The following is a 16,848-nucleotide window of genomic DNA, read 5'->3' as shown; positions in this document are numbered from 1 at the left end:
AAGATTTAGGGCTAAGAAATGACCATTATGTAGAGACAGGAAGCTTCATGAGGCCGGAATAATAATCAATGATCATAATAGACATTAATAATAGACATTTTGACATGATGTTTTATGATTTTGGGTGGGTCAGCAGCTTCATAAGAGGTTTTATTTCAGTGTTTACAGACTGACCCATATCTTCCCTTGAACATCTTTCGCATCATCTAACTCAAAACACCATTATTGTCCCAACACACTGGTCTAACTCTAGTATCACCCTGTTTTAATGCATAGCTGTGTTGTCACTAATACCATTGATGACATTGATTTATGTTGATTATCCAATGAGCTCTGTGAGACTGATGAGATCTGTGGAATGCAGGTTGTAGTTGTTTCATGACTCCAGTGGGTGGGAAAATTAACTTCTTTCACATCCAAATCACCTGAGGAATTGGATTACACTCTCTAAGAGAGTCAAGATTATCTCCCCTTGTAGGATTTAGCTTGTTGATCTAGATGTGTTTGGACAATGGGCTTTCTAAATGCACTTACATGTGAGGCGTCCTGCAGTGTGGTGAGCTCACAGCTGTGTGCGGATGACTAGATTTTTGGAGTGCTGGTGATGCCTGCTGTTCCCTGTGCTCTGGCCTTTCCTTTGAAATGGGCACAGCGGAGAGGGATTACGAGTGTGGGCTGGCCTTATAGATGGGGATAGTGGCGGTGGGGTGGGGGTGTACTATTGCACGTTGTTTTTGTCCTTCACTGGGCTTTCCATTTATTATCATTATCTAAATCGCACTTCCTGAGGTTGGAAGGTTAGAATAGCAGATAGGATGTGATTAGAAAATTACACCTACAGTACACAGAGTGTTTGTTCAGGAAGGAACTACTAAACAAACTGTGTCACTGTCACATGAAGCATGTGTGTGTGCACAGTCCGGCACTGTAAAAACATTTGTCATTTCTACACAAATAGCTAGCTACCAAGCTACATGCATGAAAAAGAAAGTGTGGATGAGCTTGACACAGCTGTACAGGCTGTTGAAAGTCAACTTACATACATAACAAATCTTAAATCAGCATAGTTTTGTATTGTCTTGGAAAGCATTTACTTAACTTCAAGCAAATACAAATGGTGATGACTAAAAATGGCATTGGTGGGATGAATACGCTACTCGCTACTGATCAACTAGGGCAACACTGACTACACCGCCTACCGCGATTTACTACGATCACAAATAAGGACGAAATGAACACAGCCGTATGGGTACGTTGAGCATTGACATGAACCAGCTCATAGTTCAACAAAATAAGGGAGACCACACATAGTTGGTGTATTTAATCAAAATTAAATAATACTTCAAAATAGGATAAAAGATGTATTTCAATAGCGTAGTGAGAGCATGGATGTAGGTGAACGCAAACCAGAACCCAAAAGACAAAACAAACCCTACTGGCTGTGAGGACAAAGAGCTAGCACTGCAACTCCAGCCATCTTAAATAGGAATCACAAGGCAATCATGCAGACTGGATTCAGGTGTGGCTGATTCTCCTACTACACCTTGCCACTCTGACTGCCTCCTAAACAGCTGCAGGGAAAAATACCAGAGAGCCACACACAGAGTGGGAGGGTCATCACAAGCATAAATGAGCCTTTACCAATTGTTAAATGTATTCAGAGCATGGATTTAACTACCATTAACTAAGAAGCAATTGAACACATAGCTAGCTAGTTGACCTGAATCTGACAACCTCCCGACTTGACTTCCTTAATGGAGCATCGTAGCCAAGACATTTTTCAGAGTAAGGGTGTTGTGTGCTAGCGAGCTAACTATAAAATAAATAAAGCCAACAATGCTGTGGTGAACTTTACAGAAACACCATGTTGTGGTAAGATGAGACATCCCATCACTAAACCTAAACCTGTCCTGTGTTTAAGTATGAATATGTGTGTTTCTAGAGATTGAGGGAGTCTAGGCTGCTTCATGAAAAGGGAAGGTTGTGTCCGGGACCGTCTCCTTTTGAAGGTCGACGGAAACAGGGTAAAGGGGGGACTCACACACACCTTAGCCTATTTCCCAGAGAGAGATAGACTGAACTTGCAAAGCAACAAGATTTGTGTGAGCATCTGTGTTTGCGGTGTTTATGTTATGGTGCCATCATTATTTTTTGGAAAACCCAAACCTGATAGCTTCAGCAGGAGATACAGTGTAAGCCTCTTTGAAAGACAGACACTCAAGAGTTGGGATGGCACTACATGAGACACTGTGGTTAAACTGTACTGCTTAATCCTAAAGAGAGAGTTCATTAAATGCTTCTGTGTAAGTCATCAAAGTCTCCCGAAACCTTCTTCACGTATCCAGAGTCGAGCTGCTCCTGATTTTTCCACAACACTGACTAGCTAATTAGCTAGGTATCAGAAGTGTTTATCGGTGTTTTAAGCCCCCAACGTCTCCTTCCAGGCAGCGCTGCCTGGAAGGCACTAGGATTAGGCAATGGTTATGGTTAGGGTTAGGTGCCTTGAAGTCAACGGTCGCAGTGCTGCCTTGAAGTCGATTAGGCCATGGTTATGGTTAGGGTTAGGTGCCTTGAAGTCAACGGTCGCAGTGCTGCCTTGAAGTCGATTAGATAATGGTTATGGTTATGGTTAGGGTTAAGGTTAGGGTTAGGTGCCTTGAAGTCAGCGGTCAAAGCACTGCCTGGAAGGAGACGTTGGGGGCTTAAAACACCATCGAGCATCAGAAGTTGTCGTGACATTTTTAGCAGAAGTGGGATTACAGATGATGGAAGATGGAAACTATTAAAAGAAGGTGTGGCAGAATAAAGTGAATACATTCTGACTTTTTTTGGAGCCACAATGGAGCAGCCACTGGTGATCACAGACACTTTGACATGGGCAGTTATTGTCCTTAATGTAGGCAGTTGCATCTGAGGTGAAACAGTGGTCCGTTTTGTGCAAGAGAATGTGTTCATTGGTGAATGAGAACAGTGTATTCACCCATGCTTTATAATAAATAAATAATAATAAAGCTAATGTAATATTCTTGTTTATCGTAGGCCGATGGAGCAACCTGTTCAAACTGCCTTACAACTGGATAGGCACAGGCCATGTGGTTTATAATGGAGCCTTCTACTACAACAGAGCCTTCACCAAGAACATCATCAAGTATGATCTGAGGATGCGATATGTGGCGGCCTGGACACTGCTGCATGACGTGGTTTACGAAGACACCACCCCCTGGAAATGGAGGGGCCACTCGGACATTGACTTTGCAGTGGACGAAAGTGGCCTGTGGGTGATCTACCCTTCCATTGACTACGACTACAACCAGCAAGAGGTGATCATCATCAGTAAACTGGATCCTGGAGACCTGTCGTTGAAAAAGGAAACAACCTGGAGGACAGGCCTCAAGCGAAACTCCTACGGAAACTGCTTCATCATCTGTGGTGTCTTGTACGCCGTCAATGTGTACAACCAAAAGGAAGGTGAGGTGAACTATGCTTATGACACCCACACCAACACTGAAGCCATCCCACGCCTGCCATTCACCAATGAGTACTCCTTCACCACCCAGATTGACTACAACCCCAAAGAGAAGGTTTTGTATGCCTGGGACAATGGCCATCAGCTCACATATCGGGTAAACTTTGTCGACCAGTGAGCACAGCTAGTTTGTGCTACAGATCAGCTCATTGTATGCCTGCCAGTATGTCACCTAAATAAAAAGATACTCAGTATTTGACAGTCTAGAAGCAGCCATATTGGACTCAGGATGACAGATAAACCTACACCAGCCTTCCAGAACTAATGCACACTATTCAAACACCTGACCTCACAGTGTACCAAAAATACATATCTCAAATGTGTACTGGGATGTGACTGTACAATATGTCAGTAGAATGGAAAACGAACAGTGAAAATAATCTCACAGGTTGAGTTGAAGACTCATCGGGCAGATTTTAGGAAAGCAAAGAGATTTCTTTATATGTTCATTTATGAAATGTCAGCAGGCTGGCTAACTAGCAGACAGATATAGCTATAAATGGTTAGTTTTAAATTGACATAGCATGTGTTACATCATCTGTTACGGTGGATTTTGTGTCCAATTTGTTTTACAGTGGAGTCACTTAACGACCACTATAGACAGAAGACATGATTACAGTGTCCAACAACTCTTTAAACGTATATTTGGACTTCTGAGTGTTGTATTAAAAGAGACAGGAACATTTCAAAACCAGCTAATGAGACAATATTTATTTTTTAAATTGCTACCAAGACGCATATTGAAGAAGTGAAATAGTCAAGAGTCATTGAGACTATATCGTCCTGTGGAAAGAGAAAACGAGAGTTCAGTCAGAGACACTTAAGAATGTCAAGAAATTGACCATACAGTATGTGCTGTGTGTGTGTATATATATATATATGTATGTATATATATATATATATATATATATATATATATATATATATATATATATATATGTATGTATATGTGTGTGTATATATATATAAAATAATAATAATAATAATAATAATACTGGACCTAATCTCCCCTGACATACCCCCACATAGATGAACTTTAAATCACAGTGAAGTCAGTGAAACGTCATTAAATGAAGTTAACTGTTCACACAATACAGTAACGTGAGCTATTTAAATAAGCTGGACACATAGTTAAACGTAATTAGGTCTTACCAGTGGATCGCTGTGTGTACTCCATAGCAATCCCGCCGATTGGTCTTAAAACGTACCAGTTAGAGAGCAAAAGCCGTAAACATTTTCTTTGTAAATTTTCACAATCATTCCCTGAAAGAACTAAACATGCTTGCCTTACTGCACGATCCAAAATGTCTTCAAAACTTGCCATTTTCAGCGTGTAGCTTGCTAGCTTGAAGTTTGTTGTTGTTTCCCGAAACAAACTGAGTTTGAGAACGGCAGCACACAGAGAGTGGAAGGGGATTGACATTCGGCACATGAGCCACGCGCGGGATGTCAGGCAATTATCCTGGAGAAGTACTTGCGTTAATCCAGACTAACCAGTAGCAAACTGCCTTGACAGCGCTGATTTTTGAGGACAGGAGAGTCCAAAATGGAGGAAGCTATCTAATGCATTAAGCTGTGTTTCATCAACTTTTATTACCCTCCTCTTCCAGAGTATAAACTGCTCCCGAAACAGACAATTATGAGACAAGAGTTGATGGTACAATGTATTGGTCTGTTAGCGGCTAAGCGCTATTGTGACAATAATATAAGCAAGTTCAACAGCAAATAGGCAGCTTGCCAGCTACACAGTCCTGTGAATAGTCACTATTTCAGCAAGCCTCTAGCTCTGACGATGTCATGAGGACATGTGGAGGAACTTCCCTTCCCAGGTATTGAAGGAAATGCAGTGTAAGACATTTGCATTTACCTTCAATATTCAGCCATGTTTGCTGTCACTAAATTTGAACTCTTCAGTTTTAAGTTAGGATAACCTCACTGGCTATAAGTAGCTAACCTGTTAGCTAACGTAGCGTGGCTAGATTTAGCAACCATCATCAGGCTTCCTAATGTTAGATACCCTGTGTTTTATGGCTTCATATATTTCTATACAGCGAGTGTTGCTTGGCTCCAACCCCCATCATTTAACTCAATCGATGAGATTATTTCTGCCTCCAGAGTAGTTCTCCTTCTGGGAAATGTTTGTATAACTAAACTATCAACTATTTTTTTTCTTCATTTGCCCATCTACTCCATCCTATCACCAAGCACTTTGATCATTGATTATTATTCCGGCCTCATGATGCTTCCTGTCTCTTTACCATTGATGTTGTTTTGAGGGATGTGTTGAATATATTATGAACCCATAAAACAAAAAAATGTACACAATTGTCTAAGCTTAAGATTTAAAAAAAAATATTTACATGAATTCATTTGACAATATAATACCACTTTTTTTCTAATTTCCATGCATCTTGTTGAATTTCTATGTTGTTGTTGTATTCAAATATGCAGCTTTCATCATTAATAGCAATTGCCTAACCACTACATTTGTCGTAATTGAGTAGCTGTGCCATCTTCAATAATGAACACCATAAACCATGAAAGTTTTTTATTTGTGATAACGACTGACAGTACCGTGTGAGCACATAATGAAGTGGTGAAGTAGCTTTAAAACCAATGAGGTAACCCTTACAGCACTTCGTAGTGTTGTTTTGGTCTTGTACACCATTAACGATTCACAACCACATTAGCTTGTTCTTTAATTATCAGGAGTGTTTTGTTAAGTTTATTCATAAAAAGGCATGCTGATTGCAATAAAGTATTTTTTTTTTCAATTGCAAGGTCTTCATACAGTATATAAATAATAATGTCATAAAATGCAACACTTGAAACCAGTTGTGTGTGTGTCCATGCTATGAGAAGAAAATTCCATAAAAGTCTGTTGCAAGTCTTGCAGTATAAATCAATCCGCAGTGACCCTGTAAATTCCATGGGATAGCAGGACTCGCCTTGCCCAGCTCGTGTTGAAGGGATGATGACTCAGATCTTCTGATTTCTGGTTTACAAAGCTCTTATGAGCTGGTTTTAGTTCTGGGGTAAAGGTCACCATGCTCTGCTTGATCTCTATCCCAAAATACACTCAACGGAGCTGCATTTGGACATGGCTGCCTCATTTCTTGGCTGGGAATTTTAAAATCTTGAACTTTAGCTGCAAGTAATGCAATTCTGGATGGAGACATTGAAATATACCAAGAGCTAAATAGTGGGTGTGGTAGGTCCACGCATGTGGTCCTCATTTAAGAAGATCTTACTGCACTGTTCTTTTTTGCACACACATAATGAGGTTCATTAATGAGTGCAAGGCGAGGCTGTAGGTTTGATGAGCACAGCACTAATGGTGTGTCCAATCATGAACTCTGTCACGAAATGTTGACATGTAGTTGTAATGGAACAATGATGTCCACCCTAGCCATGGTGATGAACACTGACAACTCACATGACCTATGCTCCTTCAGTCCCTGTGCCTCATGGCAAACACAAAGGCTATCCTGTTGCTAAATCAGGACTCAACTTGATCCTGATCACATCAGCGGGGCCTCTTGTTCCTCACCATCACATACTCATCATGTACGATCATGTGCTCATAGTGGCCGGGATGTAAAGCCTTTGTCCCCATGTTACATGCCACTGTGAAGCCAGAAACTCCACTATCGAGCCACATAATTCCTGTTTAAGAAGTAATTGGGTTAAAGAGGCTCTCCTTGTCTCCCTCACAGGCCTCTGCTAGACCTTCTGTTACACAGTCCCTCCAGAAAAACGCGATTATGCGATTGCATAATTCAATGCATAGTCAGCCAAAGTCATGGCTGATTATTTTTCAAATATGCCGCACTTTCGCCGCATAAATTGGAAAAAAAAAGAAAAAGAACATTTTCAAGGATTAGGATAAGATAAGATGACGTAGTATTAAGAGAGACAACGATAGAGAGTAGTATGAAAGACCGGAAATCCATGTACGGAGTTAGGTTGGGGTGGTGGATTGGTAAAACAACGCACGACGTTTACCCAGGTGACCGGGGTTTGTGTCCTGCTCTTGTCCCGCGTGTCACTGAAACGTACATTTTGTACCCCCACCCACGATTTTTTCCTAAACCTAACCGTCTTGTGCCACATGTCGGTTAAATGTACGTCAGCAACAAACGCCTGACCAAGCGTCGCTTTTTGACATGCTGGAAGTGAGAATGTGTTGTACAGATACACACCCAGCACTGCAACAATTCATCAGGACCTCTCCGTATGAGTCTCATAAAGAAAAGCCTACACATCCAGCCAAGAATATGCCAGAGTCTTGAGTTGTGGAGTTGAGTCGCATGACCCATGACTTCAGACTTGACAAAATCCTAAAAGACTTCCAGCTCAACTCTGACTTATCACGAATGACTTGTGACTTCCTGCCTTTTGACATAGAATTACTTGATATTCTCACCAAGCCCAAAAATGCGAAATTTTGTTGTAAAAAATGGATTATATCGCGAATCGCTCCTGACTACAGATACTTTGAATCAATCCGAACACAGTTGCACAAGCAGGAGGAAAGGGCATTCCGTTAATCAGACTACTACTTTGTATCTTTCCTTAATTAAAATTACAAACTTCTCCAACGGCAGATCATTTCAGCTGTGGCTAATTCATATTGATAGCGTAATTTACTTTTAGCTGTTGTCTTGTTAATGCTCTTTGTACTGCCCAAAGATCATTGGCGAGGTAAAAGAAGCATCACAACCTTTGTGGATTCAATGAGGGATTCAAACCTAAATTAATTTATTGAATCCCACCCTTAGTCCAAAGTATAACACACCAAAATACACCTGATCATTTTGCATTTAATTATCCTTATATGTATGTACATGAAAGTAATAAATACAAATTTCAAAAAGCAATCATTATTTCTGTAAATGTACTCATTCTTACACTGTATTTTCTGTAACATTGCATCTGGTGAGGGGGGCATAGTGACTTGTTTAGGACTCAAAACACAATATTTAGGACTTGGGACTTGAATTGGTGCTTCGTGGTGCTGATTTGGGACTTCATAGTTCCGAATTGAGACTTCGTAACTCACAAAACACTGGCTTTGTCCCACCTCTGCCACAATCATTCTAAGGGATTGAAACACCAGACGAGAAATAACGTGATGATTGACATGGCATCAATCACAAGCTTTCAAAAAAAAAGTGTAAAGCACTGCAGTGTGATGAATTTTTCACATGGATCGAATAGAAATTTGCAGGATCCCTTAAGGCACATGTGTCAAACTCAAGGCCCGCGGGCCAAATCCGGACCCTCGCAGATTATGATCCGGCCCGCATATCAGTTTAGGGTCATAATACATTTTTTCCCACCTAGTTTTTCTGATGTCATTTTTTTTAACGATTTCTAACTTTTTCCGACGTTGTTGTCACTTTTGCCTAAGTTTTTGTCACTTTTTATGACATTTTTGCCAGTTTTTATGACATTTCTGCCACTTTTTATGACGTTTTTGTCACTTTTTATGATGTTTTTGGGCGCTTTTTTTCTATGATGGCTGAGGAACTTTTTCACTTATTTAGGACTTTATGTCAACCAAACTGTAAGTGAGAAGACTATATGACACATGCGATAATACAGTCAAAGATATTTGACTTTTTCGATTAAATAAAAGCATATCAATAAACTGGCCCTTGTCGGGATTCTTATTTTCCAGTGTGGCCCTTAGTGAAGTTGAGTTTGACACCCCTGCCTTAAGGTTTACATTTTGATCTCTCCTTAATAACATATTGCATGCATTAAAGTATGTGTAAACGGAAATGGGGCTTCTGACAGCTCAAGTGTTGTGCTTGACAGAATGTAGAAAGAACTTCAACGTGACTTTAATTAAGACCCTTTCGGCTATTTCCTGTAGCAGTCGCTGATGGAAACTTATGCTTGGTGAACCTTCTGTCAATCCCCTAGGCTTTGTGGAATCTCATATGTGAAATAAAGCCCGGGGGGGTCTAATACTCAATTACAATCCAATAATGAAGTGCTTTTCTCTGCACTCGTCTATTGTAGCTGACACACACTCAATAATGTCTCATGCTCTTTGCAGAGGGGGCTTTCCTGCCGTTTAGGCTTGCGACCAAGCAGCACACCAAAGAAGGCCATTGTACGAGATACAATGGAGGCCTTTGGAAATCATGGAGGAGTGGTGTGTGTAAGGACCTCACATCAACATTTTGTAGCAGAGGCGCAGACAAAGATGCCCCAAAACACCCACAGATTTTTGGCAAAAACACTGAAAGGCATAGACAAATCTCAACAAAGAGTATTTATAAAGGGAAACTATTCTTCTAAATACATCTATAAGTCACCTTGATGAAGTGTTGAACTCTTGCCCCTGCTTCACTTTGATCTTAATATATTAGTCTTTCAGATGAGATGATGAGATAACAGGTCGGGCAAATATACAGAGCCTTAAATAAAACACCAAATGGAATCTATGTCTTTCCAAAATCTGTTTTAATGTCTTGGCAAGGAAAGGAAGCTGGAATCTGTTCACTAGGTGACAGGAAAACAAATATGTCAACCAACAGGAACAATAGAGCTGCTGCAGCTGGACGAATACGCTTTAGTGTTTTATCTTGTAAAGATAAAAAAAAATAGTAAATACATAAATGGGAGGAAAAATTTAGCATAAAGCAACATTTTTCTTCACAGTCATACGGTCAATTCATTCAAATAAGGCTGCTTCACAGTGTTAACTACATTCAGTGCACTGCCAGAGCCTGGCTCATACTGCTGCTGATAGGAGGAGAGGGCATGTGTCCAGTCCTTTAATGGAGATATCAACATTCTGGCTCTTGTCTGTCATGTTTTGTTTTGTTGTTTTCCATATAATCCTATGGTTTTCATTAGTTTTTATTCAGCCGTGCACCCCCTTACATTAATCCGATGTCTCGCAACATCTCATGTCCGAATAAGCACTCAAGACGTTTACGTTAAAGTCCCGACAACAATCTTACTACCGTAACTAGTTAACTACAAATAACCAGGATCTAAAATTAGCACCATTTGCTAGCCAAGTGGACAAAAAAGGTAATCTTGGACCCTGCTTCTAACATACTTTATTAATCCCAAAAGGGGAGATTACATTTTAGTTTGGACCAAGTATAAAAACACTTTCAACACAGCACAAGTGTGAATTATGCCATCAGATGTATGTAAAGTATGTAAAGACTGCAGCAGGACATGGAGAGAAATCCATGTAAATCCATGTCCTGTTCGCCGGATTAAGATCACTGCAACTAAAATAACATAAGTAGCCCTATCATGTCCTATGCTCCAAGAAAACATTATCACTCATAAGCAATGAAACACTGTGAATGAGACTATTTTACATTGTTGGGGAGATTCTTATCATGTCACTTAACATATATTTTTGCACCATGCAGTGCAGCGCAAAAGAGGTTAAAAATAACATTTTATCTTTTACCCTTGTCCCAATTTTCAGCAAGATGCTTGAGATACAGCATATGACCAAAAATATATTACCACTGTCCCATGGGACTTATTAAGTCCCAAATCAATGTATTTTTTTTCTCTCTGCCTGTGAACTGTCTGGCTTCAAAAAGTAGGTAGCATTCTCTATCTGATCAATTATGAGATTACTGAGCAAATGTATGCATTGTAATGTTTGAAGGCCTTAGTGCATTCTTTGCTCTAACAATGGTCATTAATGAAGTCTTCAGTCAAGGCCTGGCCGGGCCTCCAGCTGTTTCCCTTGTGTTTCTCTCTTCTTCTCTGTCTCCTGTTTCCCCCCCCCCCTCGTCTTTCTCTGCTGTATGTGGTGTGGGCGTGGCACCCTTCCTGGCGCTCCCCCGGCTCCTGATTACAGCTCATTTGCCTCACCTGTCCAGTCTGCACAGCTGCCTTCCATCAACTCATCAGTTCCTCAGTACTGTATATCTAATCTGGTTCTCCATCTACTCGTGGCCAGATCATTACTGCAACTACAGTGGTAGTTTGTCATTCTTGGCCGATTTCGTTTGTGTAATCACAGTTATTTTTTCATGCTGTTGGCTTTACCTGAACAAGCTGTTTTTTCTTTTGTCTTCAGGATCAGTACCCTCCACTTCCCCTGCCTGCCTGCCTCGCCTGATCCAATGGAAGTCACAATTGTCAGATTGACTGAACTCTAGCCCAGTGGATTGGGGGGGCGGCATCGGGGCGGGGAGGGGGGCAATTGTATTTCAGGAGGGGCCTGTGCCACCCCGTGCCCCCCTTCTAGCCCCTCCCCTGACCACGACCCTGAGCTCTCTCACCAACCTCGCTCTCACCGTTTATCAACCTGCCGTACTCTTGTCCTCCACAGCCTTTCACCATCTTCATCACCCTTTGTCACTACAATACATTCTTCATTTAGGTCTGCATACACTCTTTGTCTGTGTCTGGGTCCACCAATTACTGATCGTAACAGTCTTCAATGCCAAAGAAAAGTTTGCTGCTGCTCTCAGAATCAGAATCATAAAAGGAAGTAAGTAGCACTTACAAGGAATTTGCCTTGGTTGTTGGTGCCTACATAAACATTAATATGAAATAAACAATAACTGAAGAAACAAATAACACATACATATAACTATTTAACATTAAGGGAAAAACTAGGCTGTATGGCTTAGTGCAGGATGTGCAAAAATGATGCGGGATGTGCAAAAGTTCAGGATATATAAAATGTGATACGCTGCAGTCTGCCCTTGTCCTTGGCGGTGGCAGCAGCGCACCAGATGGTGATGGAGCAGGAGAAGATGGCAGTGTGTGAACCATCATTGTTTTGGCAGTTTGAACTTCTTCAGCTGCCACAGGAAGTAAATTGTGATACCCCATTAGTCTAAGTTCCAAATATCATGCAAGGCTCTTACTGTGAACATGCTGTCATGTCTGAATACATCTGTAAAAAATCATAATGTATAACGTAAAAGTCACATGTTTCTGAATTGTAAAAGCCATCCATTTGAAAGGTATATAAAGCTAGCAGTTATGTATTCCATGCCTGAAAAAGGGATTCAGTTGAGCATCAACGCACATTCCTGGTCTTGGAAATACTAGTTTGTCTGTCCAGTCATGAGCTTGTTCTGGAGCTTTCAACCACATTTCACAGTGTTCATCAGCAAAAGGAGTTTGGTCAGTTGCCATCCACTGATGGAGATCATGAAATGTGGTTGAAAGTTCCAGAAAAGCTAGTAAGTTGCACTTCATTATGAATATTTATTTTCCTCACAATTTTTTTCATATACTGTACAAACGTACGTTACATTATTTAAAAAGAAATCCTTTAGTGTATTATATTACATCAATCTGATTCCTTCAGGACTTCTCCCTCCAAATGAACCGAAGCAACACAAGCCAGGCCCAGACAGAGAAAGAAACATGACGTTCATCAGAGAGAAATACCCTTGAAAGAAATCTACAAATTACTTCCAGACCACATTCATACTGGCAACACTGTCTATCCTTATTTTTGACAAAAGAACAAATATATAGAAATCTATCTATATGTATTTCTCCTGGATCAGCATGAGAGGGGAGAGAGAACTGGAATATGTCGGGATGGGAAACCTAATGACGAGTGTTGTGGAGGGAGCAGGGGTGTCCTGGTCTTGCTTTTAGGCCAATAACAATGTTTTTAGGCCAACAACAATGTACTGCAGGGTTCTGAGACACACCACCCACCAGAAAGCCTAATGCAATCCACATAGTCTATCCCAACAGCTGCCCTTGGCTGGAACTACAGCACCAAAGTGACTTCAGCCTCAGTCAACCCTGCCATCCGTCACACCACACCCCACCCAACACCAGACGCCAGCCAATGAGGCCGAATAGGAACACCACTTTGCAGCTGTTGGGGGGGTGAAGGAGTGTTGAGGTGTCGCCTCATCGGAAACAGGATTGATTTGTTCTAAATGTCAGAAAATTCTTTACAGCTGTCGAAGAACTGACTCTGGTAAACATGGGGGTATCCCAGAAACAAGGAACAATAATTAAAGCTGGCGTTATTGAGCCTTACTTCACTTACTATACTTTAACAGCTGATTTTGGTTCAAGCCATTAGACAAAAATAACCCAGTCGTACAGTAACACGATCCTTCTAATGCAGGCCTGTTTTTAAGAATCAAGACTGCAAAACTTTAAATTACAAACCTAATCACATTAATTCACAGAGGAGGTGATTTAAAGAATGATCTGTCATGTTCAGCTACAGCTCATTTACTGTGAAGAATGAACATATTGTAAAAGAAAAAAGAAAAGAAAAGAAAAGAAAAACATCACAAACTAAATCAGAGTGATTGTTTTTTATGTTGTATTGTAGATGACCATGTGTGGACATAATGAAACCAAGAGAGCTATTGCTTGTGTTGATGCACTTCTCTATCAGTGCTGCCATCTGAGGTTTGAGAAGTCACAGAAGTATCAGTATCATTGAAATCACTTTCTTCAGCTCAGTGCAAATATTCTTAATCACTAATGATGTAGTTCGTTCACTTTTCTTCCTAAGCTAAGTGGTCGCATCACTCTCCAAACGTACTTCGGTATGTACGTCGGTAAGAGAACGCATCACCGTTCAAATGAACTATGGTCACCGAGAGATAACCCTCTTTGGAGGAAAGGTACCTCAAAAGTGGTTGAGCCGGGATGTGAGAATGTAGTGCAGTCAGTGGTTTCTGGGACATAAGAAATACTTTCAAAATACCTATGTTTAAAAATACAAAGACAGCCAAAATACACAGGCCGTGATACGGTTCATACATAAGTTAACAATTTTATTTTCTTGAGAAGAAAAATCAAGTCCTATTTAAATGTAATCTCTCAGCAGTGTCATTGGCCGTGCCATGTTGTAAATTCAGATGTCTTTTGATTGGCTGTCAGTGTTTCTATCGTTCATCAAATTGCTCTGAAAGTGATCCCAACAATATCGTTTGCCACTGTCGTTATAGTTGTGGTGTGGACTCTGCCATCCACTTGAGTTAGAATTTTCTTTATATATTTATAGTAATCGTTATAGTTATCGTTCTGTGACGGCCCTTTAGAGAGGACATTTTATGCAAATTTTATTGCATGCAAATGCTCAGCCTAAGAAAATGCTGCTATGAGACAATGGTGCCCCACAGTCCCTGCAGTGGCCAGGGCACCAATTTCAAATCAGCCATGTTCCAGGTGATGTGTGGACTGCTCGGGGGTGCACTTGGTACCAAGGCCAGAAGAATCATAAAGGATTCAAGGCATCCGAACAATGGCCTCTTTGAATAGTTGCGATCAAAGAAGTGATACCGTGGTCATAGGACCCAAACGGAGATGCTCACGAGGAGCTACTTCCCTCAAACCATCCAAATCCTGAACGAGGACACTACCATGGCTCCAGATAGACTACCACATCTCTGATGTTCCCTGTTACCTCTAATGTTTGCATCATATTTAATATTATATACTGCACCATATTGTAATTTATCTGAATGGTTACCCCTGACCTCCATATGAGCACCCGGGTAGTGCTGGGGGGGTGGAAGAAACGGGGACCACTAACAGCGCTAAGAACAGCAACAGTGCTTACAGTGTCAATGCGGGATAGCTCACATGGCGGCATGTTATCCGTGCGGTAGTCTCGCATTGCCAGGCCTTCCTACACAGCGCTGCGGAGGAGGGTCTGGCTAGTCCACATGGGATGGGAGAAAAATATGCTCTGGTTTATTGGCTTTTCTTGAAACCAATCACAATAGTCTTGGGCGGCACTAAGCGCAGGACGGAGCAATGGTGCCTCTGCAAAATAGCCTCGGGAAGGAACTTGTTTTGGTGGAACATGTGTACCTTCAAAAGTTGTTTTAGTCGTGCAATAGAAAAATCAGATTGGACAGATAGTCTAGCTAGCTGAAAATGCCAACACAAAGAAAGTGGAAGGTGATGAACATCTGGCCAAAATAAGGGACGTCTGACGGAATTTCCGGTGGCACCTGAAGAATCCCGGACATTAAACGCTGTTGATATAGACTATCCGCGCAGTAACCGCCCCAACCGGGACACTGGCGTCATCAGCAGTAACACCGTATGAGTACCGCTCTTCCGCGGCAGCCAAGTCATTCCGGTGATTGTAAGCTAACCCCCATTAACACTGTTAGAACACTGTCCGGGTAGTGCACAGTGCAGAGTGGCGGGGATTAGGTAGCCAGCGGGACATGAACACAAAGGGAGGTAGAAACGGGGAAGGCCAACAGTTTCAAATGTAGAGACTAGCATGCACTCAAATGCACGTGTGGCCGGCTATCAACACAAAGAACAGAGAAACTCAGATTTTAACACACACAGATGGCGAATGACTTCATTCTCTATTGAGGATGCCATTACTCCACTATATCTAAACACACCTGCTTTATCAATGTTCTGAATATCGAGTAAAGCCTCTAACTCTAACCCTAGCTACAGCTGACGCCTCCCATATTATACCAAACTATAATTCATAATGGGGCAATTTAATGGGATTTTTAGACTGAATTCAATTCAGTTTACTGTACACTATATTAGGTATAGATTGATAAATGCACTTGCACTTTGACACTTTTGATACAATGTGCTTTCGTGGTGCTGGATATTGTCGGCCAGCTACAGATTGGAAACTGCCATGAATCCTTATGTATTTCAACTCTAACACTATCAAATCATATTTGTATTTTTAGATAGTTTTTCATGTGTGTAAATCAATTGTTTGTGTGCAGAATCTAGCTTGCCTCAGATTACACCAAGTGTTTGGAATTGAATCTAATTAAATTGAGTAGATTGCACTGAACTATATTGATCGCCACTCAATAGTAATGTTGGTTGAAAGAAGAACCTTTAAAGGTGGAAATACATAATTCCCTTGAAATGGGCTGTCTTTTAGAAGTTACGTTGTTTGAATTAAAGCCACCGTGACTTTCCAGCACCACTTTAGGAAAACTGTTTGCTCTGAGTTTTGTATTTAGTTGTAACTGTGCAAAAAGTGAATGGCATTTAGCAAAGGCTTTGATCTAGGCTTTTGTTGATGGTGCCACGCAATCCCAGACATACTTGACATTCAGCACAAAGCCAGTTACTCCCCTGGCCTTGAGGAATGCTGGCTGAGTGACAACAGCCTGAATATAGGCTAATAAAGAATGTGACCATTGTTTTGACGGTCAGATCTTCTGCCACCATTGCATGCACCACAGACAGCTGTTGCCTGGAGGCTAAAGGCTTTGACGCATTTTTCTCCTGCATTCACACACAGGCTTTATTCATCAGACAATACAAGAGGGGACTTCTGGTAGTGATCTGGGAAGCATTTGAATCATTAAGCTGATGAG

General features: G+C 41.1%; 1 protein-coding gene across 1 annotated transcript in view; it reads left to right on the top strand.

Annotated features, from left to right (window-relative positions):
• olfml2a (olfactomedin-like 2A) overlaps window positions 1-6,354 on the top strand; it is a 36,476-nt gene extending 30,122 nt beyond the window's left edge. Inside the window, exon 8 of the mRNA XM_078250293.1 lies at window positions 3,040-6,354. Coding sequence (XP_078106419.1) covers window positions 3,040-3,644 — 605 coding nt within the window. The 3' untranslated portion in view covers window positions 3,645-6,354. The remainder of the gene's footprint in view (window positions 1-3,039) is intronic.
• Window positions 6,355-16,848: the final 10,494 nt, after the last annotated feature.

This window comes from Sander vitreus, chromosome 5 (assembly GCF_031162955.1).
Source record: "Sander vitreus isolate 19-12246 chromosome 5, sanVit1, whole genome shotgun sequence".
NCBI classification, from domain to species: domain Eukaryota; kingdom Metazoa; phylum Chordata; class Actinopteri; order Perciformes; family Percidae; genus Sander; species Sander vitreus.
The sequence above is the reverse complement of the archived record's forward strand: the minus strand, read 5'-3'. Positions and strand labels throughout refer to the sequence as shown.